This window comes from Engystomops pustulosus, chromosome 6, assembly GCF_040894005.1.
Source record: "Engystomops pustulosus chromosome 6, aEngPut4.maternal, whole genome shotgun sequence".
Lineage (NCBI taxonomy): Eukaryota > Metazoa > Chordata > Amphibia > Anura > Leptodactylidae > Engystomops > Engystomops pustulosus.
Window position 1 is genome coordinate 182190073 of NC_092416.1, and position 26586 is coordinate 182216658.

At 43.7% G+C, this 26586-nt stretch overlaps 1 protein-coding gene across 1 annotated transcript in view; it reads left to right on the forward strand.

Annotated features, from left to right (window-relative positions):
* LOC140066002 (uncharacterized) overlaps positions 1-26586 on the forward strand; it is an 80583-nt gene that overhangs the window by 5713 nt on the left and 48284 nt on the right. The window contains 5 exon segments of the mRNA XM_072113568.1: positions 181-2044; positions 4668-4815; positions 6607-6771; positions 9473-9596; positions 18104-19171. Coding sequence (XP_071969669.1) covers positions 181-2044; positions 4668-4815; positions 6607-6771; positions 9473-9596; positions 18104-19171 — 3369 coding nt within the window.

Below are 26586 nucleotides of genomic sequence, written 5' to 3' on the forward strand. Positions count from 1 at the left end.
AATGCTGTAGCTACACTGATGCAGAAACATATCCTGTTTGGTCCTTAAATTGAGTGGTTTTGCTGAAAAAACAATTATAAAATTATGATAATGAATCTCTGTTGCTCCTGCGGCTGCTTTGGCACTTCTCCTCTTACCCTTAATATCAAAATATTATAACATTTTATGTTTTCTTGGCAGATGACTGCAGCAGGAGCTCAGAGGGACGTCTGATATCTTCATATTATAAACCAGAGGAATTTGGAGTCTCAGGAAATGCATATAAAGAGACAGATCCATCCTCAGCACTACACAGCAATGATCTTTCACCTGTTTCTTTGTTATTTGGCCCTTCTTTTTCATCATCAAAGGCTGGGAAACTAGATGTAATCCACAAATTAGATAGTGAACAACAATTAATTCACACAAAAGAGAAGCCATTTCCATGTTCAGAATGTGGGAAATGTTATAGCACTAAATCAATTCTTGATAGACATCAAATAATTCACACAGGGGAGAAGCCGTTTCCATGTTCAGAATGTGGGAAATGCTTTAGCCAAAAATATGATCTAGTTAGTCATCAAACAATTCACACAGGGGAGAAGCCATTTTCATGTTCAGAATGTGGGAAATGTTATAGGTTGAAATCAGATCTTGTTAAACATCAGAGAATTCACACGGGGGAGAAGCCATTTTCATGTTCAGAATGTGGGAAATGTTATAGGTTGAAATCAGATCTTGTTAAACATCAGAGAATTCACACGGGGGAGAAGCCATTTTCATGTTCAGAATGTGGGAAATGCTTTATCCAAAAATCATATCTTGTTAATCATCAAACAATTCACACAGGGGAGAAGCCATTTTCATGTTCAGAATGTGGGAAATGTTATAGGTGGAAATCAGATCTTGTTAAACATCAGAGAATTCACACGGGGGAGAAGCCATTTTCATGTTCAGAATGTGGGAAATGTTATATGTTGAAATCAGATCTTGTTAAACATCAGAGAATTCACACGGGGGAGAAGCCGTTTTCTTGTTCAGAATGTGGGAAATGTTATAGGTTGAAATCAGATCTTGTTAAACATCAGAGAATTCACACGGGGGAGAAGCCATTTTCTTGTTCAGAATGTGGAAAATGTTTTAGCCAAAAATCGTGTCTTGTTAAACATCAGATAATTCACACAGGGATGAAGCCATTTTCATGTTCAGAATGTGGGAAATGTTTTAGCCAAAAATCAGATCTTGTTAAACATCAGAGAATTCACACTGGGGAGAAGCCATTTTTATGTTCAGTATGTGGGAAATGTTTTGTCCGAAAATATGATCTTGTTGAACATCAGAGAATTCACACTAGAGAGAAGCCATTTTCATGTTCAGAATGTGGGAAATGTTTTATCCAAAAATCAGATCTTGTTAAACATCAGAGAATTCACACAGACGAAACGCTTTTCTCATGTTTAGTATGTGGAGAAAAATACAGTCACAATTCGGCTCTTGTTAAGCATCAGAGACTTCACAAAGGAGAGAAAACATTTTCATGTTCAGAATGTGGAAAAACTTTTAGCCGAAAATCAGGTCTTGATGGTCATCAAAGAATTCACACTGGGGAGAAGCCATTTTGTTGTTCGCAATGTGGGAAATGTTTTATACAAAAATCATATCTTTTTAAACATCAGAGATTTCACACTGGGGTGAAGCCGTATTCATGTTCAGAATGTGGGAAATGTTTTATCCAAAAATCTGATCTTGTTAACCATCAGAGAAGTCACACTGGGGAGAAGCCATTTTCATGTTCAAAATGTGGGAAATCTTTTAGCAAAAAATCAAGTCTTGTTAAACATAAAAAATCTCACACTGGCTAGACGCTATTCTCATGTTAAGTATGTGGAGAAAAATACAGTGATAATTCGTCTCTTCTTAAACATCAGAGACTTCACAAAGCGGAGAAGCCATTTACATGTTCAGAATGTGGGAAATCTTGCAGCAATAATTCAACTCTTGTCAGACATCAGAGAATTCACACGGGAAAAGACATTTTTAAGTGTAGATTGTGGGAAATGTCACAGTGATTAATCAATTTTCTTGGCTGTAATGTGGGAAATGTTTGATCTATTCAACCTATTAAGTCACATATAGTCAATGATCAGTGGTCACTCAGAAACCATATATTTCCTGGAGGTCACACATACAGCATATTGCACATGGATTTTGGACCTGCAGTGTATCTTGCAGTACAAAAGTTGAGCATCGGACAGCAAAATCACAGCATAAAAACAAAGCAGCAACCAGATGATTTCTACAGGGTTATAAATGGTTGTGGAATTGATGTTGGGGGTAAATTCTTCCATGTGTGCAGATAGCCTTACTTTTCAAAGAATCTCACACAAAGACAAAATCCACTCACATTCAAGTCTAGAAAATATTGTAGCCACGAATCACTTCTTCTTTATCATCGAGTGAAGTGAGTGACATCTCGCTGGGGCCTCCACTAATGGCTTCTGTCCTCCAGGGGACTCTGACTTGTCGTACACTGCTTGGATATGTAGTCATGGATTTCCATATATCTGTACAGTAAATGTTTCCTTTATTCTCACAAAACCAAAACTTTTTTATTTTTATCAATAAACAAATAGATTGAGAATCACAGAGAGACTGCGATCTCATTTATGGAAATTGTTTCATGTACACGATAATCTCTAATATTTTCACATGTATGCGCTGGGTGAGCACACAAGACATGTCCATGAAAGCAAAACATTAAAAATGGGGCAGTGTCTTTAGGTGATATAAGACGAAAATATTCATATACATCTTCTATGATGGGATAAGTAAAACTTTGCCTCAGTATTATCTTGAAAAACAGCCCCCTAAAAATCAAGCCTGCCTTACAAGAAGCCTGGTAATAAGACTTGGGATAATAACCAATAAACCAGTATATCTATTCCGAAAGGAACCAAATTCCCAAATGTTAACAGCACTGTGAGGTGATGAGTGAACACAAACCGCAATGTTCAGATCCCTACTGAACATTGCAGATTTGGGACGCATCAGCCCTAACCTAAATGTCAGACAGACCTTTAGGTTCACGAAACTACAGAAAGCTGGTATATTTCTGAGCAGCCAATCGGTTTTCAGTCTCAAGCAACCACAGCCATGCCCAAATTGAGCATGGCTGTGATTGGCCAATCTGAACATGTGACCAATAATCATGTGTCATATGGTCAAGCACCAATACATCCAGCTAGGGAGAAGCTGCACCTGAAATGTCAGTGAGGGAGAGAATAGAGCTGTAGTAATTTTATAATTGCCCTTTTGAGGGCAGATAGGGAGAGAAGCCTGTAAGGGACAGATAGAAATAATTGCCCTTTTCAGGGCAGTGTGATAGTGAGATAACTAACTGAATCATCAAGAAATAGCAGCACTACTGCAACAATATATATATATATATATATCTAAATTGCTGAATCCATTTTTACTGCATCCATGTTTTTTTCACTTCACTCATGTATATCTCTGATAGTCTGTGCCTATCCTAAATTTCAGTGTCTGTGCGCTCTCATTTTTCTATCATGAGCTCCAGTGGTGGATATTATTTTATCTTTAGCGCAGATACAGTAGGGTTTTCACCCTGCAATCTGCACTGGTAACTATGGAAAAAACCAGGCCCTTCCTCTCATGCTCGAAAAGACACACTTGAAAAAACTGCTTCGGCGAGGTCTGCCAGAGTTCACCTTGTTCTTCTCGATGCATGTGAGTGCTCGATCTTGCGACACATTTTGTTTTTAAATTCTGCGCTGTTTCCGAAACCGTCGGGTTGTCCAACGGCCACTCCCCCCTATTTCTGTCGCGTGAAAGTCGGTGCCGATGCGCCAAAATCCGATCGCGTGCGCCAAAATCCTGGCGGAATTCAGCGCAAAACTGAAAAATTCGGGAAACCCAACGAAAGTGTGGCTGCGGAGCACTTAGTAAATGTGCCCCAGTGTGAATGCGTCAGTGTCTCCTGCTATGTGTAGTGGAGAACGATGCTGACGGGACAAGTGTCCTGCTGACCTGGAGACATTCGGGGCTCCACTCAAAAGATCCAGGACACAAGCCACGGATCTACTGACACCCCTGCTTCTAACTAATCATATCACATAGACTAATGTATTTTTGGACCATGTTAAGCTAGCATCTGTGGTGTATCTGCAACACCCCTGCAGATGCAAAGGGTTAGGTAGGTGTTGCAAAAGTGTTCCTCTCCATGTCAGGAGCTGAGCACCTCACTAGGAGGTCTCCAGCATGGATAATCTTGTGATGCAGCTGTGAGACTTTGACTGGGAGGCAAAGTGTTAATGTCACAATTGTATGCTCTGTAATTGCTGTACATTAAAGAGTGATCTGGTTGGACAAAGTGCTTTCAACCTCACAAGGGGGAGCTTATAAAACCCCTTGTGGGTGGGAGCACATGGTCAGTCTGGAGAGAGTATTCCATAATCTAGTCTAGTGTGCAGCTTAGCCAGTGCTGCAGTGCTGAAGGTAATATCCAGGCTGTGATCAACCACCTTCATGCGGACCTGCACTCTGACTAGCTATCGTCTTCCATCTGAAGTTTGCTGCTGTTAAGCCCGTTGTCTGCCGTTTACTGTTCCAATAAAGAATTGTAAGTTATTCTGCACCAAAGTGCTTCTGTGTGATCTCTGGATCAGGCTGTTCACCATCACAGGCTCCCTATCCTTCATCATATGGGATCCCTATATAGCCATCAAGGTTGACCTTTCTTGCACAAATCTGCTGCTGGAGTCCTGCCACGCTGTAGACGATAAGTTCCCAAGGCCGCACCAGCCAGTCACTCAGGTATTACAGGCCCCGGCTGTGTGCCAGCCCGCAAAGATTTAAAGGGCCAGTGCACCGCTGATAGGTGCTGGCCATTTCCAGGAAATTGTAAAAAGCCGGACTCTCCTAGCATTCCCTGCCGGATCTTCATGCTTATGCCGCTGAGATAGCTTGTGTCCCTGCCTTGTGCCTGCATTTGGATTTCCCGTTGTGACTCCAGTTCTTTATTAGACTTTGATCCTGACCTGTTGATGTGTCTCTGACTCCAATCCCGGGCTACCCATCCTGACCTCCTGCCTGTCCCCGACTACGATCCTGCTTATCGTCTGTGTACCTCGCCTCGCAGCCACTGCAGAAAAAGTCATACCTGTGGAACGAGCTGGTGGTACCCTGCCGCAACAAGTCCAAACTGCTTTACGGCGGGCTCCGGCGAAAACCAGGTGCCACTTAGATTCTGATCACGGGTGTCAGCTAACATCATCGTCCACGGTGGTCCAGTGGGTCCACTGCCCCTGGAGCCTAACAGTAAGATCCGGCCATGGCCCCCGCAAAGGTCTCGCTGCCTAAATTGGCTGATCTTACCACCATTGTAGTCCAGCAGTCCCAGCAGATTGCCACGCAGCGTGTTGCAGCAACTGATGGCTACTCAGAAACAGCATCAAGCTCCTATGGCCCCTCCTGATACACCCGTTAGCTTTCCTGCCTCTGAAACTAGGCTGAGACTCTGCATGCAGTCAAACTGTGATGGGACCCCAAGTTGTGCAGGGGCTTTATCACCCAGTGCTCCATTCATATTGAGCTTATGCCGACTCAGTTTGTCATGGAACAGTCCAAGATGGCATTTATCATCAGCCTCCTCTCCGGGAAGGTCCTGGCATGGGCTACTCCTCTCTGGGACAGGAAAGACCCGGTTACTGCTGAAATCACCACGTGACCTGCTTTCTACTCTAAAAACCGCTTCAGCCACCTTCCGTGACAGCTACAGGGAATAAGCCATCTTGTTTGAAACCTGCTGGTCTTCTTCAGCCATTGCCAATACCCAGCTGCCTGTATACTCATGTGGCTATGGACTTTATCACGGACCTGCAGCCTTCCTCTGGCAATACCTTAATCTAGGTGGTAACCTACTGGTTTTCCAAAATGTTCCATTTTGTTCCTCTGCCAGGTCTGACGTCTACTCCACACCTTCCTTTCCACCGTCTTCATGTCCGGGATCTCTTTGACCTCAAAGACATTGGTGGAGTCAGCCACATGAGAAGGAGGCACTTGCCAGGAAAAGCAGTTCAGGATGACTGGCTTCAGAAGAGAGACATGGAAGGAGTTTGGGATGTGCATAGTGGGAGGAAGGTGGAGCTTATAGGCCACAGGGTTTATACGCATCAGCAACTTGAATGGGCCCAGGAAACGTGGACCAAGTTTGCAGCTGGGGATCTTCAGCCAGACATACCTGGAGGACAGCCACATTTTATCACTCAGAGAGAAGATCGGAGAAGGCCTGCGTTTTTTGTTGGCCTGGGTTTTGGTTCCAGCAGACAACTGTAGCAAGGAGATTTAAGTCTGCTCCCAGATAGACTTGAGATCTTCGACCAAGTCTTCCACGGCAGGAACATCCGAAGGCATAGAAAGAGGAAAAGGAGGGCATGGGTGCTGTCCATAGACAGTGAAGAAGGGAGCAAGCAGAGTTCAAGGAAATGCAGGAAAACTCTGTCCATGGCAACAGAGTGGACCAGTCGTCCTAACGGCAGAGATAAATTGATCGAGATAACAGCCTAGAGTCTGGTTAACTCTCTCTACTTGTCCATTGAATTGCAGATGGTATGCAGAGGAGAAATCAAGCTTTACTTGAAGTTGACTGCGCAGGGATCGCCAGAACTGGGAAACAAACTGGACCCCCACGGTCCGAGACAATGTTCAGGTGGAGTCCATGAAGCCGAAAGATGTGGAGGAAGAACAGGCTGCCAAGACGAGGAGACAAGGGTAGACCAGGCCGAGGAATGAAGTGGGACATCTTAGAAAACCAATCCGTTACCACTGAGATGGCTGTGTTACCAGAAGAAGATGGGAGATCCCTATGTGAGTGATGTGAAATGATATATGAGAGCAACAGATATCTGCACCCCAACGTTCCCAGCAACAAGAGAACAATGTCCCCAAGTTAGTATCCTCTTCCAAAGAGCTGGTTGGATATAGCTCTTGCCAGGAGTAAGCTGCCGTAGGTCCACAGGAGCAACAACAACCAGTAGTTCAGGAAGAACAATAAGTCTAGGAGTGGGTTCTTCCCCAATTATGTCAAAAACACAAGAAGTTGAAGAAGAATAGGGACCAGGGACAAGATAGGGACAGCTCCGCTATACACACATTATACACACACACAGCTCCGCTATACACACATTATACACACACACAGCTCCGCTATACACACATTATACACACACAGCTCCGCTATACACACATTATACACACACAGCTCTGCTATACACACATTATACACACACAGAGCTCCACTATACACACATTATACACACACACAGCTCTGCTATAACACACATTATACACACACACAGCTCCGCTATACACACATTATACACACACAGCTCCGCTATACACACATTATACACACACAGCTCTGCTATACACACATTATACACACACAGAGCTCCACTATACACACATTATACACACACACAGCTCTGCTATAACACACATTATACACACACACAGCTCCACTATACACACATTATACACACACAGCTCTGCTATACACTCATTATACACACACACAGCTCTGCTATACACACATTATACACACACACAGCTCCGCTATACACACATTATACACACACAGCTCTGCTATGCACACATTATACACACACAGCTCCGCTATACACACACACAGCTCCGCTATACACACATTATACACACACACAGAGCTCTGCTATACACACATTATACACACACACAGCTCCGCTATACACACATTATACACACAGCTCCGCTATACACACATTATACACACACACAGCTCCGCTATACACACATTATACACACACAGCTCCGCTATACACACATTATACACACACAGCTCCGCTATACACACATTATACACACACACAGCTCTGCTATACACACATTATACACACACAGCCCCGCTATACACACATTATACACACACACAGCTCTGCTATACACACATTATACACACACAGCTCTGCTATACACACATTATACACACACACAGCTCCGCTATACACACACACAGCTCCGCTATACACACATTATACACACACACAGCACCGCTATACACACATTATACACACACAGCTCCGCTATACACACATTATACACACACACAGCTCTGCTGCAGACTCTCTGTACATCCTGAGGTAACGCTGAACCCTCTGAGCAGAAAATCCTGTCAGACATGGACATGTGACCCCATGACTCCTCCCACACACAGGGCTGGTCACATGACTATGACATCATCACAGGTCCTGTATGTGGAGGCGGCTGTGCAGGAGGAGGTGAGGGGTCGCGGCTCTTCTATCAGGGTTACAGGGATACGGTGAGGGGGTGACCGGGCCCATAAGAAGAGAGCGGCGGCGGCTGTCACCATGTAATGTCTCCAAGTTATCATTAAATAACTTACTGGTTGTCACTGGGAGAAGTTTCTGGACTAAGAGCTTCCATATAGTTACACTGTGACACCAGCTCCAGGCTCTGGTATATAGAGACGCATCTTCTCACATCTCTACATATCACTACATTATCTGCTCATTCATACAGTTACATTGATAAAAATGTATAAGATACAAAATAACAGCCCTGCTCCCAGAGATTTGCATTTCTACGCCCCATGTGACTGCAACCTAAACATTGAATCCAGATAATACATTTTTTTTTTCTTGAAAGTATTGGGTAACTTCTCCTGGTGTCACACTCAAAATTCTGGTATCGGTGCAACCCTTATCCATAAATATAGTTGTCTTCAGTTGCTGAAATAATTTGTCTCATCTTATTTACATCCAGGTTTCTACATTATAGGATCCTTTACTAATCTCTTCTCCTTTTAACCACTGGCCCCTCAAGGATGGAAAATGAGAAGGACACGAGGGTGGAGAGAATCTTCCAGCTCACCCTAGAGATTCTCTTCTATATTACTGGAGAGGTGAGAGATTGTGATGAGGTCACATTACATCATTATCTATGGGAATAACAGATGATAGGACTGGAGAGGTGAGAGATTCTGGAAATGTATGGAGGGAGATTTATCAATGTGTCTCTCCATAACCAGGATTACACAGTAGTGAAGAAGACCTCTAGTGGGCGCTGTCAGGCCCCTGTGTATGAAGGACGGGGGAGAACCCTGAGCCCAATCCCGGCTCCTCCACCTCACCCCCTGATACATGATGACATCAATGAGCAGAAGATCCTAGAAGTCACCCACAAGATGATGGAGCTGCTGACTGGAGAGGTGACACTGCTGGGAATGCTGGGACATTATACAGTAACGCTATGAAGGGATCTGGGTGATGACGGGATCATTGTGTGTGTCAGGTTCCTATAAGGTGTCAGGATGTGGCTGTCTATTTCTCCATGGAGGAGTGGGAGTATTTAGAAGGACACAAAGATGTGTACAAGGACGTCATGATGGAGGACCACCAGCCCCTCACATCAGCAGGTAATAGACAGGACTAAATCCACACGTCCTTTCATTATCTGTATGGAAAGAAGGAATTCAGTCTCTGTGTTTCCTGCAGGAATACTGATCCCCGGGGCCGTGAAGGAAGAGACGGAGCTGCTAGGTCAGTATGAACATATACTAGATCTCCTGAAAGCACAAGAGCATCACCTTCTAAATGTAACCTCTTAGCGTTCAGGGCAGTAATAGTACGTCATGGAGCCGATGCCGCTGCAGCTCATCATTGGAGCTTTAGTGGAATTGGAAAACACGGGGTGTCAGCATCTGTCAGTATCTTACAGCTGACATCCCCATGTAACACCCCCGGTCAGAGCGAACTCTTATGGGATGTGTTAACTTGTGAAATACATCCGTATTGCAGGGTATTATAATGAACAAGCAAATGAATGATTGCTGATTCATGTCCCATGGTGGGCCAAGTAAAAAAAAGTAAAAAAAAGTTTTAAATAAAAAACAAATTAATAAACATGCCCCAATACATAAAAAAGTAAAAAAAAAAAGCACAAAATGATTATAAATATCTTGTCCCAAATAAAATGTAATAAGCGATTTTAAAAAAAAGTATCAATACGAAAATTATTGTAAGTACAACCAGCCATATTGACCACAATTACATGTGTTATCCCACTTAGAAAATGGCGACTTCATATCACACACATTAGGTTTTATTCGACAAAATTTGTAAAATAATATAGAACTTTGGTATCACTGTAGAAGAATAAAGAGAATATAACTTAAGTTAAAGAATGTAAAAAAATTATTAAAAATCCCAACATAGGACCACTGAAAAATGTATCTAATCCCGGCAAAAAAAAGCCCTCACATGACAACACTAATTGAAAAACAAATATCTTATAGCACACAAAAGTGCGACCAAGAGTCAACTAAAACCCACTAAATTCCGTAGGGGAAAACCGGCAGCTGCACCGCCCTCCTTCCCTTCAGTGGCTCGCTGTGCGCCCATACAAAAACGTCCACTTGCGTAAATTACAGAAATTGCGTAATAAATTTTAATATTTTAACTTTTTTTTTTTTTAAGTTTTAATTTTTTTAACTTTTGTGAATGTGTAAATCTTCAGGTTAAATGAACATATCACTGACAGAATCGGACCCTTCTAAATTTTACCTTCATTTTATTTTCATAACTATAAAGATTTCAAAGGGTTAATAGTCTTCCTAAAATCTGTTTATAGTATCATAGTTAGAGGGGTGCAGATTTGAAAATGGGTTGATATAAGCTGTATTTCAAAGCTTATAAAAACAGAAAAGATTCCCAAAAAGCAAATTCTGAAATATCCTTGAAAATACAGAAAACTAATGTTGGATTTGTAAGCCGCATGACATCACAATGACATTTCCAGATAATTTCAAAATTATGAAAGTAGGCATATGGAAAATGTAAGTCACTAAGATACCTGTATATACTTGTATACACCACAAAAAACTGGGAAAACCTATTGACTCGAGTATAAGCCTATGGTGTGAAATGCATTGGTGCCAGCCCATGCCCCCTAATATATTGCCAGACCCCCAGTATATACCCAGCAGCCCCTAGTATATAGCCTGCCATCCCCCTAGTATATAGCCAGGCTATTCCCTTAACCAACCAGCCCCTACATATAGCCAGCCCCTGCTCCCCAGTATATAGCCAGCCAGCCCATGTCCCTATTATATAGCCAGCCAGCCCCCTGCTTCCCATTAAATAGCCAGCCAGTCCCCTACTATATAGCCATCCAGCCCATGCCCTCCAGTATATAATCAGCATCTGCCCCTGTATATAGCCAGCTGCTGCCCTCGTGTATACCCTTTCTCCTGCCCCAAAATATAGCTTTCCTCATGCCCCCATATATAGCCAGCTCCTATCCCCGTATATATAGCCTTCCTCCTGCCCACGTATATAGCCTTCCTCCTGCCCCCGTATATAGCCTTCATCCTGCACCTGCATATAGCCATCCTGCCCATGCCCTCCAGTATATAGCCAGCTCCTGCCCCTGAATATTACCGCCATACAATGAGGAATACTACATCCATACAGTGAGGAATACTACATCCATACAGTGAGGAATACTACAGTCATACAGTGAGGTACACTACAGCCATACAGTGAGGAATACCACAGCCATGCAGTGAGGAACACTACCGCCATACAGTGAGGAATACTACATCCATACAGTGAGGGATACTACCGCCATGCAGTGAGGAATACTACAGCCATACAGTGAGGAATATTCCCGCCATACAGTGAGGAATACTACCGCCATACAGTGAGGAATACTACCGCCATACAGTGAGGAATATTACCGCCACACAGTGAGGAATATTACCATCATACAGTGAGGAATATTGCTGCCATACAGTGAGGAATATTACCATCATACAGTGGATAATTTACTGCTACATAATAATTATTACCTTCATATCCTGATTGTTACACCCATGCAGTGACAGTAGTCCTGGTAGCACAAGCGGCAAAAGATCCAGGCCAAGGGCAGTATATATGTGGCCATGGGTAGATGTCATACAGGGCAATTTAGGACACTATACAATAAGGACCTATAGTATAGTGTCCCAAAGCTGCCTGACAGGTCCAACTTTGAACAATCAGCTGAACACAGAGCAGATGCAGCGTAAAGGGAGATAGATCGCTAGCGCTCTCAGGGAGTGGCAGCATTTCCTGCATGGCCAAAGCTTTACTGATCAATAAAGAGATAGCAAGGGAGATGGTGCCTGTGCCCACACTGGGGTCTCTGCGTGCCTTCTCTGGCATACGCACCATAGGTTTGTCACCACTCGTATAGAGTGCCCATGACCTGCACAATGGAACAAGACGTAAGAGTTGTACAAAACCATCTGTGTAATGCACATGGCATGGCCAAATTTTTGTACCAGATCTTCGTTTGCCGTAGGGCGCAGCACAGCTTCAGCAATTGATCTCACACATCAACCCATGTATGTATTGTAAGCCAGGATGCAGTCTAGTTTGGTGCAGCAGTGTTGGTGCCTCGTATGGGGGTGACGGTGCTGGAGAATCCATGAATTGTGGTCACAACAAGGACATCCCTTTTGTCCTTACGAGGCTTTACGGCGCAGAGGTATAAGGGATGTATGAAGAGGGCTCACGGGCTGAGTCCTCTTCATACAGGAGGTGGGGGTTGTCGCGGGTGCCGCCATCTTTATTACGATCGCCGCGCCCCCAAACGTCATCGGGGGGCGGCGATCGGTTGCCATGGTAGCCTCGGGTCTTCGTTTGACCCGAGACTATCTGGCATCTGCAGATTTGTTACAATGAGCCAGTGGCTCATTGTAATGAATGTGCTGCAAAAATGCCATATATTGCAATACAGAAGTATTGCAGTATATGGTAGGAGCGATCTGACCATCTAGGGTTAATGTACCCTAGATGGTCTAAAAAATAGTGAAAATTTAAAAAAAAAAAAAATTAATAAAATATTAAAAGTTCCCTAGAACGGATATAAAACATAATAAACAGTAAAAATCACAGACACATTAGGTATCGCCGCGTCCCAAAATGCCCGATCTATCAAAATATAAAAACCGTTACGGGCGGCGGTGACCTCCGAGGCGGGAAATGGCGCCCAAATGTCCGAAATAAAATGAATAATGAATAAATGAAATAAAAAATGATCAAAATGTCGCACAGACCTCAAAATGGTAGCAATGAAAACGTCGCCTCATTTTGCAAAAAATGACCCCTCACACATCTCCGTGCGCCAAAGTATGAAAAAGTTATTAGCGTCAGAAGATGGCAAAAAAATTTTTTTCTTTTTTGTACACATTCGTTTAATTTTTGAAAATTTATTAAAACACAATAAAACCTATATAAATTTGGTATCACCGCGATCGCACCGAACCAAAGAATAAAGTAGGCGTGTTATTTGGAGCGAAGAGTGAAAGTCGTAAAAACTGAGTCCACAAATTTTTTTCAATTTTTCCACATTTGGAATTTTTTTTTCAGCTTCGCAGTACACGGCATGTTAAAATAAATAACATTACGGGAAAGTAAAATTTGTTACGCACAAAATAAGCCCTCACACAGGTCTGTACACATAAAAATGAAAAAGTTATGGATTTTTGAAGTTGGAGAGCGAGAAATGAGCCGAAAAACCCTGCGTCCTTAAAGGACACCTGTCATCAGGTCTCTGCCTCTAGTCCTGTCACTACTACCTGTTGGAGCAGCTCACAAGGATCCCATCCCAGACATTATCTAGTTATTTCATACATTATTCATTGTAAAATCACATATTTTTTATCATGTAAATGAGGCTGGTCACATGGTCAGAGGCAGTGATGTCACCCCTGTTACCCCTCCCCTCTCCTCCCCCTGCTCATGTCTGTGTGTAATGTATAGTAAAGCATGACTAGTGTGAGTGCTGTACCTGCTGACATGCTGCATCCTCCTAATATACAGGTGAGAGACACAGACATCAGCTACACATGAATCTGACATGTTCTGCTGTAACATGGCTGCCTGGAGCTGCTGTATCTCTCCTAAACACACACACATGCACACACAGGCTACAGGGGGCGTGGCCGCCAGCACCAGGAAGCACATCATTGTACAGCCTCACATCATTAAACAGCCTCACATCATTAAACAGCCTCACATCATTAAACAGCCTCACATCATTATACAGCCTCACATCATTATACAGGCTGTCAGTCAAGCACTGGGGGTGTGGCTATGCCTCCCACTCATGAATAGAGTGGACAGCTTGAATATGCTAATGCTTCATTGGACATTTCACAGGTCATTTGCATACAGCTTTAGGACCTCATTGCTAAGGTTTACAGACATGTAGAGGGACAATGAAGGGATAGAGGCAATGCTCTCTAATGGCAGTTTATGAAAATATATTTAGTTTAGGAGGGTTATTTTGCCTGACAGGTTCTCTTTAAGGGGTTAACAAGATATCCTGGGTGACCTCTCTGGTTTTTGTAGTGGCGCACGCTATAGAACCTCGGGAACGTAGGGATTGGAATAGTGAAATGCTGGTATAAAAGTTCTCCACATGGAGGTGATAACCCTTATCCAGCAGTTGGTGCACATTGGGTGTACAGATCGGTCAATCAGAGAGGCGACAGGATGCCACCGGACATGGTCCCTTCTACTGATGATTGGTGCTGTCCTAGACAAAAGCAATTATTGTTGTGTCTTGCCCTCGTTAACCTGTGACACAAATTGTGACGATTATTGTTACTATTGGCTGGTCTGGATCGGCAAGCCAATAGCAGCGACCATGTACCAGGGGGAGTTGGCGAAACCCCACTGGACCGTTGGGCAACATGGATGGTTGCCATCTTGCCCGGATCACTGTGTCTGCAGACATGGTGATTGGTATTACTTCAGGCATAAATAAAATTGCTACTATTGGTTGGTCTGCATTGACCAGCCAATAGCAGTAATCATGAACTGGGGAATGCTGAAACCCAGGAACAGCCCCATATTACCCCGATCACTGTGTTGGCAAGTCGCTTCCCGCTGCACCATTCTATTACAGCACATGTCGAGAAGGGGTTTAAAGGTTATACAATCTTTATATTTTTTGAGGGCAATTTAGAAAAATAAGGTCTCATTTTTTATGAGATTACATGTACTCTAGAGATGCTTCATTTTAGTGGGTCTTTAGCTTATTGATGACATTTTATTAATGTGTGGCTAAAAAGAAATTCATCAATTCTTGTTTTGGATTTTTAGCATTTTTTCAGGGTGAGGGGGGTTCACTGTACCATAAAAAATATTTTTATTCTATGGATCACTACGATTTCTGCGATATCTCAATTACATACTTTTATTCGCCCGATTTAACTGTTTTAGTATCGCCATTATTTCAGAGGCATAACTTTTAGTATTTTGGTTGACGTAGCTGGTTTTGGGCTTATTTTTGTTTAATAAGTTGATTAAGTTTTTCTTTTCATTGGTACCATTTTGTGCTTGTAACTTTTTTGGCCACTTTCTATTTCCTATCCTGCCACAGTGGTTTTCTGTCCCTGGAAGGGACCTGAGCTCTGGCAACAACATTTTTTTTTTGTTTTTAGGGACTGCTAGTTAGCGGTTTGTAACTCACTGTTCTGACGGTGGCCTCCAGTCCAGGGAGGGCATCCGTAGACGGGAAACTGCCTCTTCCTTCACTTAATCATCCCCCGCTTGGCGAGGCAATGTCCAGTAGATGGCACCGTGTAACGCTGAGCCGCAGGTCGTCAGAGGCAAGGCAGTGGCGCTGAAATGCAGGAAGCTTACGTCGTGGAGAGAACAGCCGGCAGCGTGACCGGAAGTATGGAGTATGCATCTGTATGCATTAATTCCCTTAAAGACCCCATAGATAGGAAGGCAGAAGGGTTCCTTAAAAAATCCTGGGAGTCTTCTAATACCTCTTTTAGGCCAGCGGTGGCAGCAGCTTGTGTAGCCCGCTTGGTCTTGCTGTGGTTGGAACAACTTGAAGGAGACATTCAGAATAAGATTTCCAGGAAAGTCCTAAAATCCTCTGTAGCTAATATCCAAAAAGGTGCAGCTTTCCTGGCAGATGCTTCGGTGGATACTTTAAGACTTTCAGCCAGGTCTGCAGCCTTGTCAAACTCTGCAAGGAGGGCCCTGTTGTTTAAGAACTGGTCGGGCGATTTAGCCTCTAGAAGCAGACTTTGTGGCATCCCTTGCAATGGTAATTTTCTTTTTGGTCCCATCCTAGATGACTTGTTGGAGAAGGCGGGAGATAGAAAAAAAGGATTTCCTTTTTCTTCTACACCGTGTAGATCCAAATTCTTTTGGGCCTTTCGGAGAACAAGGTTCCAGAGGAAAGAAAGAGAGCCTATGCCCGGTTTTTCCAGACCACCTCAGACTAATAGAGGTTACCTGTTTGGCCAACAACAAGTACAGTCCAGACAGTCCAATCCCCAACCACAATGACGTGAGGCCCCAGGTAGGAGGAAGACTACCCCACTTCTTTCAGGCCTGGAGAAAAATTTCCAACAGTGAATGGATCCGCAGATCCATCTTACAAGGGATAACACTGGAATTTGTAAACCCCCAGAATAACAGAATAACAACGATTCCAGCGGGGGACAAAGGCAGAGCCTTTGTGTCCAGTCCCAATAGGGGAAGAAGGTCGTGGGTTTTATTCAACCCTCTTTTGGGTGAAAAAACCAAGTGGGGCCTTGAGAGCAATAATAAATCTAAAACAGTTAAACAAACACCTTTTGAGTTCCGAGATTCAAGATAGAAACGTTAAAATCAACTGTAAATCTGCTACTCCCAGGATGTTTTATGGCATCAATAGATCTAGCAGACGCCTACTATCACGTGGCAATTCATCCGGAGTACCAGAGGTACCTAAGATTTTTGATTCAAATAGGACAAAAAATTGTCCAGTACAAAGCTCTTCCTTTCAGAATAGCCATAGCACCAAGGGTGTTCACCAAGATTGTTTCAGAAATGGCAGACTTCATAAGACCAGGGTCTTTTTATACCCAACCTAGACCACTTCCTTTTCTAGGGAGGGGTGGGTCCCTCGGAACAGGTAGTAAAAACCAGGTTGTCATAAAGTGTCCTCAAAAATCAGGGACTTTTCCTGATCTGTGACAAAGAGGTCTAGAGGAACCCCAGTGCACACTGTAAAAGACCTTCCCTGCCATCCCTGCATCTATTGACACTAAACACAGCTATTGCTTGGTTGATTTAGGCCGGGACACAAGCAACAAAATTTTGTTGGTGTCCGGAGCCTCCCTCCACTGAATGAAGCCCACCTGGTCATTGTGGGTAATAGAGTGAAGCAACCCCAACCGGTTAGCCATTAACTTGCAGAACAATTTAATATCAACGTTAATGAGAGAGATAGGGTAGTAGTTCGTGCATATAGAATGATCCTTCTCAGGTTGCTACGGCCTGTAAGGACTGGTGCAGAAGGGGAGCAGATACGGAGATGGAGTTGAACATGAGTGTTAGCAGAGGGGCTAGCTCGGCATTAAGGACCATTAAGGGCTAGCTCTACTACAGCAGGCTCGGAGATTTGCCTGCTGTAGTAGATCCAACAATAGCCTTAATAGCCTCCAACACTTCTGGTTCGGTAAAATCGGACCCTTTTTTGACAAACTAGGGAGAGATGTGTCCTGGATGTATGCCTCTATTCTGTCCCGCGCTCTACCTGAGGTAGATTCTGACAAGGATCCTTAGAGGTTGTATAATTCGAAGTAATTCTTCTGAAAAGTAATGTGTATTGCATGTGGATCATGAGTCAGCTGGTCTAATTGGTGGGGTATATAAGTAGCAGTCGAGTGAGGGTGGAGGTATCTAGCAATAGGCCTCCCTCATCTGGTTCAAGAGCTCTTTCAGCTGTGTGGAGCCTAATGGAGACAAGGTGTACCACGAACAGTCCAGCTGCTTGCGTAGCCCTGTAAGGGAGCGAGATGTCTAAGAAGGACAGAGCCAGAGCTCACCACAGAGTTGTTGCAAGTAAATGACAGGTTGGCTTGAACAAGTGATCTTCTGATCGTTCTAAACAGGAGCTCGGGCCACGAAGGATTATAGGATCTTCAGCAACCTAGAAAGGGCCTCTATAAAATATGAAAATATGATAACATTTTATTTTTTCTTGGCAGATGACTGCAGCAGGAGCTCGGAGGGACGTCTAATATCTTCAGATTTTAAAGTAGAAGAAATTGAGGTCACAGGAGATACATATGAAGAAAGAAATCCATCCTCAGCACTACACAGCAATTGTCCTCCACCTGTTTCTTTGTTATTTGACCCATCTTTTTCATCATCACAGACTGGGAAAGGAGATGTAATCCAGAAATCAGATATTGGACAACAACTAATTCACACAGAAGAGAAGCCATTTACATGTTCAGAATGTGGGAAATGTTTTAGCAAAAAAAAATCTCTTGTTAGACATCAGAGAATTCACATAGGGGAGAAGACATTTTTATGTTCAGAATGTGGGAAATGTTTTAGCCGAAAATCAGGTCTTGTTGGTCATCTAAGAATTCACACAGGGGAGAATCCATTTTCATGTTCAGAATGTGGGAAACATTTTAGCCAAAAAAGAAACCTTATTGCACATCAGAGACGTCACACTGGGGTGAAGCCATTTTCATGTTCAGAATGTGGGAAATGTTTTATACAAAAATCATATCTTGTTGCACATCAGATAATTCACACTGGGGAGAAGCTGTTTTCATGTTCAGAATGTGGGAAATGTTTTGTCCGAAAATATGATCTTGTTAAACATCAGACAGTTCACACAGGGGAGAAGCCATTTTTATGTTCAGAATGTGGAAAATGTTTTATCCAAAAATCACGTCTTGTTGAACATCAGAGAATTCACACAGGGGAGAAGCCATTTTCATGTTCAGAATGTGGGAAAGGTTTTATCCAAAAACAAGATCTTGTTAAACATCAGATGATTCACACTGGGGAGAAGCCATTTTCATGTTCAGAATGTGGGAAATGTTTTATTCAAAAACAAGATCTTGTTAAACATCAGAGAATTCACACAGGGGTGAAGCCATTTTCATGTTCAGAATGTGGGAAATGTTTTCATGAGAAATCAAATCTTATAAGACATCAAACAATTCACACTGGGGAGAAGCCATTTTCATGTTCAAAATGTGGAAAATCTTTTAGACAAAAATCACATCTTGTTAAACATCAGAGAATTCACACCGGCTAGACGCTATTCTCATCTTTAGTATGTGGGGAAATATACAGTGATAATTCGGCTCTCGTTAAACATCAGAGACGTCACAAAGGGGAGAAGCCATTTACATGTTCTGAATGTGGGAAATCTTGTAGCATATGCTGCTGCAGTTATACATTGCAGTTAGAGCAGGAGACCGGTAAGATGGCAGAGAAAAATAAAGAATTATGTTTGTCTAAGAATGTTTTCCATTTTCTCTGTTTGCTATGGTTGTTTTACTTGCCTACCGTCCATCTATTCCACCAGTATAAACTCTCCACATCAATGCCTCACTTCTACACTCACCTTTGTACACCACTCTTGCCCTCTATACGTTATGTAACCATAGTAACTTATCTCAGTGTTCTGTTTTGAAGCAAGAAATAACTTCTTATAAATCTGTGAAGCATCTTCTGTCTCTTCTCCTTCTGCTTGCTGCAGTGGAGATCTCTCCTAACTCAGGCCCACCTTCTGCTTATTTTAACACTTTACACAGAAACCCTGCTAACCTTATAAAGATTGTGTTCTTCTCCTCCACTTGTAACCCCTCTTCAATGTGCCCTATAGAATGTCCGCTCTGTGTGTAATAAACTAGAATCTGTTCATGACCTCTTTCTTCCTAAATCCTTTGACCTGCTGGCCATTACTGAAACATGGATACCGCAGGATGACTCTGCCTTGGTCACGTTATTGTCTTCTGGCAGCTTACATTTTTCTCACTGCTCTTGACCTGAGAATAGGCAGACTACTCTCTCCACGTTGCACCTTCCAGGTCATTCCTCTTGTACCTTCTCTTACCTTTCCCAACTTTTGAGGTCCACACCCTCAGACTTTTCCACCCAGTTTCTCTTCGTGTGGCTGTAATATACCGCCCTCGAGGCTCACCCTATCAGTTCCTTGACCAGTTTGCGTTTTGGCTCCCTCACTTTCTATCCTGTTACATTCCAACCATCATCATGGGAGACTCTAACATCCCTATTAACACTGTTTACCCTCCTGCCTCTTAGCACTAACTACTTGTCTAGGTTTTTCACAACTCTCCGATTCGCCCACTCATAATGAGGGAAACCACTTAAACTTGGTCTTCTACTGACTTTCTTCAATATCTAAGTTTACCAATTGTCCCTTTCCACTTTCCGACCACAACCTTAATTCTTTTACTTTCAATAATCCTTCACCTTCTGAGAATCCTTCCACCCATCACTCATACCTGAACCCACGTTCCATTAATACTCACTAACTCACCAAAACCTTACAGTCTGCATTGTCCCCCCATCTCTCTCCTCTATCCTCTATCCACTGCTTGAAGCATGCAGTTGTTACCCCATTTATAAAGAAACCTTCCCTGGACCCATCCAGTGCTGCTAACTAGCTATCAGTTTCTAAACTCCCTTTCATCTCCAAACTTCTCGACTAACCCGCTATCTCTCAGCTAACTCCCTCCTGGACTGCACTTTCAGTGTCTCTTTTTCTTGATATTCCTCTTCTCATCTGATTGTCAGTGTTGGGGTTCCTCAGGGCTCAGTCCTAGGTCTTCTTCTCTTTTCCCTCTATACTGCCCTCATCGGACAAAATATCAGGAGATTTGGTTTCCAGTATCATCTCTATGCTGATGATACCCAGCTGTATACTTCTGCACATAACATCACCCCTGCCTTACTCCAGAACACTAGTGACTGTCTCTCTGCCGTCTCTAACATCATGTCCTCTCTCTTATTGAAATGTAATATTTCTATGACTGAACTTCTCGTCTTTCCACCATCTGCTAACCTCTCTATCTCAGTCTGTGGGATCACTATAACACCTATGCAACAGGCCCTCTTTCTTTGGGTTTTGCAGGACTCCAACCTCTCCTTTGCACCGTATATCCAATCTCTTGCTGCATGCATCTCAAATTGTTGCTCTTTTGAAGTATTTTTATAATTTATGAAAATTTTATTTTATATGCTGAAAATTGATAACACTGCTCTGCAGTGAAAAAATGTGGGCTTTGGCTGATTTACTATGCTACCAATTCCAGGGAAAAAGACGTCTTTTGTTTCTGGGATGCCCATGTGATAATTTACAAACCAATGAACTATGGACATTACTTCTTCTCTCTAACTAACCAAGCCCAGGTCCTGCCTCACTTAAAGTTCGTATACCGTATATACTCGAGTATAAGCCGACCCGAGTATAAGCCGAGACCCCTAATTTTACCACCAGAAACAGGGAAAACGTATTGACTCGAGTATAAGCCGAGGGTGGGAAATGCATTGGTCACAGACCCCCCCTAAAGTATACAGCCTGCCCCCAGTAGCATACAGCTTGCCCCCAGTAGTATACAGCTTGCCCCCAGGAGTATACAGCCTGCCCCCAGTAGTATATAGCTTGTCCCCAGTAGTATACAGCCACCTCAGCCTTCCCCCAGTAGTATACAGCCATCTCAGCCTGCCCCCAGTAGAATACAGCCACCTCAGCCTGCCCCCAGTAGAATACAGCCACCTCAGCCTGCCCCCAGTAGTATACAACCACCTCACCCTGCTCCCAGTAGTATACAGCCACCTCAGCCTGCCCCCAGTAGATTACAGCCTGCCCCCAGTAGTATACTGCTTGCCCCAGTAGTATACAGCCACCTCAGCTTGCCCCCAGTAGCATACAGCCACCTCAGCCTGCCCCCAGTAGTATACAGCCTGCCCCCAGTAATATACAGCCTGCCCCCAGTAGTATACAGCCACCTCAGCCTGCCCCCAGTAGTACACAGCCACCTCAGCCTGCCCCCAGTAGTACACAGCCACCTCAGCCTGCCCCCGGTAGTATACAGCCCAGCATTACAAAAAAAAACTTACATACTCACCCTCCGATGGCCGCGTTGTGCAGCGCTGCTCCCCCGATGTCCGTGCGGCTCTTATTCTGGCTTCCGCGCCCGTCTTCTTTCTTCTCTGACATCGTGCTGACATCTCATCAGAAGGTGAGTATGTAAATTTATGATTTTTTTTTTAAGTATTTTTTTTATACTCCCCCAGTAAGTATTGACTCGAAATGCATTGGTCACAGACCCCCCCCCTAAAGTATACAGCCTGTCCCCAGTAGTATACAGCCAGCCCAGCCTGCCCCCAGTAGAATACAGCCTGCCCCCAGTAGCATACAGCCTGCCCCCAGAAGCATACAGCCTGCCCCCAGTAGTATACAGCCTGCCCCCAGAAGTATACAGCCTGCCCCCAGAAGCATACAGCTTGCCCCCAGTAGTATACAACCTGCCCCCAGTAGTATACAGCCTGCCCCCAGTAGTATACAGCTTGCCCCCAGTAGTATACAGCCTGCCTCCAGCAGTATACAGCCTGCCCCCAGTAGTATACAGCCTGCCCCTAGTAGTATACAGCACTGCCCCCAGTAGTATACAGCTTGCCCCCAGTAGTATACAGCCTGCCCCCAGTAGTATACAGCCTGCCCCCAGTAGTATACAGCTTGCCCCCAGTAGTATACAGCACTGCCCCCAGTAGTATACAGCACTGCCCCCAGTAGTATACAGCCTGCCCCCAGTAGTATACAGCACTGCCCCCAGTAGTATACAGCACTGCCCCCAGTAGTATACAGCCTGCCCCCAGTAGTATACAGCTTGCCCCCAGTAGTATACAGCACTGCCCCAGTAGTATACAGCACAGCCCCCAGTAGTATACAGCACAGCCCCCAGTAGTATACAGCACTGCCCCCAGTAGTATACAGCCTGCCCCCAGTAGTATACAGCACTGCCCCCAGTAGTATACAGCACTGCCCCCAGTAGTATACAGCACAGCCCCCAGTAGTATACAGCACAGCCCCCAGTAGTATACAGCTTGCCCCCAGTAGTATACAGCCACCATAAAAACAAAGCAGCAACCAGATGATTTCTACAGGTTTATAAATGGTTGTGGAATTGATGTTGGGGGTAAATTCTTCCATGTGTGCAGATAGCCTTACTCTTCAAAGAATCTCACACAAATACAAAATCCACTCACATTCAAGTCTAGAAAATATTGTAGCCACGAATCACATCTTCTTTAGCATCAAGTGATGCGGCCATTTTGTTTGCTGTGGTGACAGCTTGCTGGCGCCTCCACTGCTCATTCCTGTTGTCCTTTGACTTCTGTCCTCCAGGAGACTTTGACTTGTCTTACACTGCTTGGATATGTAGTCATCGATTTTCATGTAACTGTACAGTAAATGTTTTCTTCATTCTCAAAAAAACTAAACTTTTTTATATTTTTAAAAATAAAAATAGAATGAGAATCACAGAGAAAGACTGCGAAAATCTCAAATATTTTCACCTGTATGAGCTGGGTGAGCACACAAGACAGTTCCATGAAAGCAAAACATAAAAAATGGTGCAGTGTCTCTAGGTGATATAATACAAAAATATGCAAATACATTTCCTACGATGGCATAAGGAAAACGTTGCCTTAGTACTAGCTTGAAAAACAGAGAGCTAGGGAGAGGCTGCGCCTGAAGGCAACAGTGAGGGAGAGAATAGAGCTTTAATAATTTTATAATTGCCCTTTAGAGGGCAGATAGGGAGAGAAGGCTGTAATGGACAACTAGAAATAATTGCCCATTTCAGGGCAGGGTGATAAGTGAGATAACTTACTGCATCATCATCAAAAAATAGCAGAACTCTTACTGCAACAGTATATATGTAAATTGCTGAATTCATGTTTACTGTATCCATGTTTTTCTAAGTTGCTGTACCCGTCATACATATATAAACTGCTCATCACACATGTTATCACAAATTTCAGTGTCCGTGCGCTCTCATCTTTCTATCATAAGTTTCAGTGATGGAATCATACATATTGGGGCTTTTTTTACTAAGGGTCCCGCGGATCACACTTTCGTCAGCTTTTAGAAATTTTTGGGATTTCCGCCGCTGGGACAGCTATTTGGAAGGAGATTACGTTGCACACGATTGGATTTTGGCGCAGTCGCGCCGACTTTCTTGCAACGGAAATCGGCGGGCGAGCTGTCGGATGATGTGTCGGATTCGGACTGAGCACGGGATTTAACTTTAAAATTGTGTCGCAAGACATGCACTTACATGCACCGGGAAGAAGAAGGTGAACTCCGAAGGTGACAGATGCAAGAAATCAGGTGCACAATCTTAGTGAATCGCGGAACAATGCACTCTGACCACTCGGATCGACATCTGGTTTACTGTGCATTTTTAGGAGCAGCGTCTTGAAAAAGCGCAAATCAGGACTCGACAACTGTCCGTCTAGCTCCTGTCTTCCAAAGACTGTGTCTGCTAAGGAGGAGCCGATGCAGGTGGATAGAGCTTGTCTGACTCCTCAAGGGCATTCCAGACGAAGAAAGGAGAATCTCTGCCTCTACAAACTCTACAAACAAAGAAATCACTGGCACAACCTCTTCACCATGTTTTATGTACTGTCCAACAACTGGATAGGGAACAGGTCACAGCAACGACCATATAGGAGGGTGCTCTTCAATCAGTAGAGTCCAAAACTTAAATAAAGATAGAGCAAGGCAGCACTCACCAGTGCAAAATTTCAGCATCACAGACAGATATGCAATACGCATGGCCATTTACAAAAACTGGGAAATATTAAAAGAAGACCCCTAATTAACAGTAGTCACAAGATCAAGACCAGTCATTTCCTTTAGAAGGTGTCAGACCATTAGGAACCACCTGATAAGGCGTCTTTTTTCGACAGTGCATGAAACATGGCTGGAAAGAAGTATACCTAATGGGAACTTCAAAAGCGGAAATTTAAATTTTTGCAAAGTTAACAGTCATGCGAAGAACGTAAACTTGTGGGTTGTCAATTGGAAAGTGTTATCGTTTATTACACACAGAATCTCATTTGTGGTGCATGCTATATGGTGCCCATGCGGCAGATTTTACATCGGGAAAACTATTCGTAATCTTTTTGTTAGATTCAGGGAACATCACAGGTCTATCTCTTCAGGAAATTGATGGCCGAGAATAATAGGGCATATCAGGACATACCATGGTGGCAACCCAGGAGTTATGCAATGTGCAGGTTTGGAAAAAATAAAAATTGACCACCCAGGAGGGCATTGCTCAATCTCTCTTCTTCAACAAGAAGCAAGGCATGTCATCCGGTTTGCTATGGGGAGGTTGGGCTGGAACAACCGCAATTATTTGCATTTATTTATGTATTTGTATTTCTGAAACCTGTATTCTCCTCTTTAATAAAATCTGCTAGGTAGATCCCTAAATATCTGCTAGGATACGAATAAAAGAATAGAGGTTTTTTTGTGCTTCTATCAGTATCTATAAGGTATTTCTCCATTTGATGCTTAATAAATTATTGCATAGCATAATGTTTTTTATTGTATGGATCCGGATTAGTGAAACACTTAAATGTCTATTTGGCATGGATGTGCAAGCTTTTGGCTTTAAAAGGAAAATTAGCCATTTTACACGATCTTATGTTTGTTGCTACAGTTACTTGGATGCAGCTCCCATGCAGCTCGCTTGCAGCTTGATTGGCGTGCTTAGCATATAAGGTGCACCCTACCTGTGTGTGGCGTCAAAGGCTAGAGAAAGCGATTGTTTAGCACGAAGGGGCCCGTTGCATTGTCTGTGATGCTGAAATTTTTAATAAAGAACGAACGCACTTTTGAGTGCTGCCTTGCTCTATCTTTATTAACAAATCTCTGCCTCTACTGTGCCAGCTCGGAGCACTTTCATGATTCTTGTCCAGTCCATCCACAGCGTTTGGGAAGCTCCTAGGGTTCTTGGAAGAAGCCTCCATAGTTGAGAGCAAACCTTCTCCTCGGCTGAATATTCCGTTCCTACTCAGCTCAGGAACAAGTGGCCTGGCCCTTTAAATCTTCTGAAGCCGGCAGCGCAAGCACAGGAAGACAGGAACGTGCGCACAAGGCCAGTGGATCACGGGTGAGCCTGCAACCCGAGACGTGGGTCAGGGGGGCACCCGTGACACTACCGGCAGTTTATACCGTATTTTTCCTCCCTTGTATCTCTAATTTATCTCTCGTTGTGCTGACCAATATCTCTCGTTGTGTTGACTAAGAAAAACGCCAATCCTAAGCTGTGGCCTCCGGCGGCTGAAGAAGCTTTATCCAAGCCGAAGTCTGCCTTTGACTCTGCTCCCGTTTTCACCTGGCCTGATACTGAGAAACCATTCTTGCTAGAGGTTGACACCTACTCGGTTGGTGCTGGAGCCGTTTTCAACCAGAAAGGGCCCAAAGGTCAAACCCTCACATGCAACTTCTTCTCCAAGACCTTTTCAGCCGCAGAGAGGAATTATTCCATAGGTGATCGGGAGCTTCTGGCCATTAAGCTTGCTTTGAAATCTCCTATACCTCCAGACCGCTCAGCGTCTCAATCCATGGCAGGCTCGTCAGTGCCTCTTCTTTAACTTCTTTCCATTCTTTAACTTCCTG